The sequence below is a fragment of the Rhagoletis zephyria genome, unplaced genomic scaffold (assembly GCF_001687245.7).
Source record: "Rhagoletis zephyria isolate East Lansing unplaced genomic scaffold, Rhagoletis_zephyria_1.1 Rzeph_scaffold_53984, whole genome shotgun sequence".
NCBI lineage: Eukaryota > Metazoa > Arthropoda > Insecta > Diptera > Tephritidae > Rhagoletis > Rhagoletis zephyria.
The window spans coordinates 1-1,876 of NW_016211037.1; the positions used below are offsets into that span (position 1 = coordinate 1).

The 1,876-nt window shown below is 34.2% G+C and overlaps 1 protein-coding gene across 1 annotated transcript; it reads right to left on the bottom strand.

The window, feature by feature from the left end:
* Nucleotides 1-163: 163 nt before the first annotated feature.
* Nucleotides 164-937, bottom strand: LOC108356090 (uncharacterized; the record flags this gene model as incomplete). The annotated part of the gene is made up of 1 exon (XM_017607223.1): nucleotides 164-937. A coding segment is annotated over exon 1 (774 nt), but the record flags the coding sequence as incomplete, so codon positions are not given.
* Nucleotides 938-1,876: the final 939 nt, after the last annotated feature.

Consider the following 1,876-nt stretch of genomic DNA (forward strand, 5'->3'; position numbering starts at 1 on the left):
CTGAGTAGTCGACTGCTTCTCTTCTTGTAGTAATTGGTTTTGGTAGTAGGTGTGCTGCTGGTGTAACAGTTTTGTTTATTGCTGGGTTGGTAGATGTGCTTCTGTTGTGCGCCATTGTTGGTAGGTTGTATTCCTGATTACTTGTGTTGGGATTATTTCTTACTATTGTTGAGTATGGTTGCTGATTGTGTTGGTGTCTTTCGTTGTAGATGGCTAGCGCACCTTTGTAGTCTTTTTTGAGTGTAGTTTTAATCGCTTGTATTTCTTTTTGTTTGAGGAAGATGGGACATTTTTTGTCAGTGGCGATGTGGTTGGTGGGTTGTTGTAGTTGTCTAATGCAGTTTATGCAAGCCTCCTCGTTTTTGCATTTCTCTTCCATATCGTCGTTCAAGTGATAATTGCTTGCACAATTTGCGCATGTTCTTTCAGCTTTGCAGATTTTTGCTGTATGCCCATACCTTAGACAATTATTGCATTTGAGTGGTAGAGGAATGTAGGGCCAAACGTTGACCTTTTCATAACCGATTCTTATCTCTGATGGTAGATTTGTTGTTTCGAATGTGAGTATTATCAATCCCGTTTCAATGAGTTCGTAGTCGGATTTCTTTAGGATTTTCTTAACTTCAATTACGTTTTGCGTATCTAATTCCGAAAGTATGTAGTCTTCCTGTAGTCCTCTAAGATCGTTGCAGTAAATTACGCCTTTTGAATGGTTTAATGTTTTATGCTGTGTTATTTCTATGGATGTGTTGTTGTCTAGTGCTATTAGAGTCGTTAATTTGTTAGCCTGTAAGTTATTTTTTGTTTTAATAAGTATTTGTCCATTTTTGGTTTTCTTGCACTCCTCTATTTCACTGCCGCATGTTGCGTCAATTACTTTTTTAATTAAAAACGGTGAAGTATTTGATAGTGTCTGATTACTATTGGTTCTTGACATGATTAGGTAGACGGGTCCGGTATTTTTAAAGTTTGAAGATTTTGTTTTATCCCACTTAAGCATGGGGATATTTGATTTGCCTCGATCGGTCGTCTATCCCCATTTTAAGCGATTGAATGAATGTATTGGGAGATATTATATTTATGTTTGTACGAAGTACGGTACGAATATAGCACAAAAGAAAATGTAGACTACTTCTTGCGCAAGAAAGCACTACCGTGCACTATGCGAAAAGACACAATAAAGAAATTAAACGCCATAACTGACGATCACTGCGACTGCTGCTCCCGCTCAGAAGACTTGCCTCATATTTTATATACATGTCCACAATGGGATTCCATTAGAACAAAATTTCCACCACTTAACAAATTTAATTCCATCCACAAATGTTCAAAAATGAAGGACTATCTTGCCTCAAAACAATAAGTTCGTTCCTTACACAAATCAAAATAAAAATTTTATACAATAAACTTCCTTCAAGATTAACGAATATATTAGTCCGAAAGAAGTCCTAGGTAAGTAATAAATATGAGTTTCAAAAACAAAAAAAAATTTACTCTTAAATAAATCTTTTAGGATTCATACATACACTGCCGGAACAAAGTATTGGCACAGCAAATTTTTCACAATATATGCATCAATTTTCATTCTAATATTTTTCCGCTAATTTCGTATAAAAATATAGTTCATTCCACAACAAAAAACATAAAAATATAATTCCTATACTTTGTGCAAAACTCGCGAAATTCAGCAAATTTTCATGAAAAGTTTCAACTTTTTAATCAGATTTTTTAGAATTCTTTTGAGTATGCAGATTTGTAGCCCAATCAATTTTAGTATAAAAATTAAGATTCGACATTTATATCTAAACTTGTTTATACAGAAATTGAAAAAAAATAGGAAGCAAAAAATGAACAAAATTTAGCTGCAGCTGCTGCT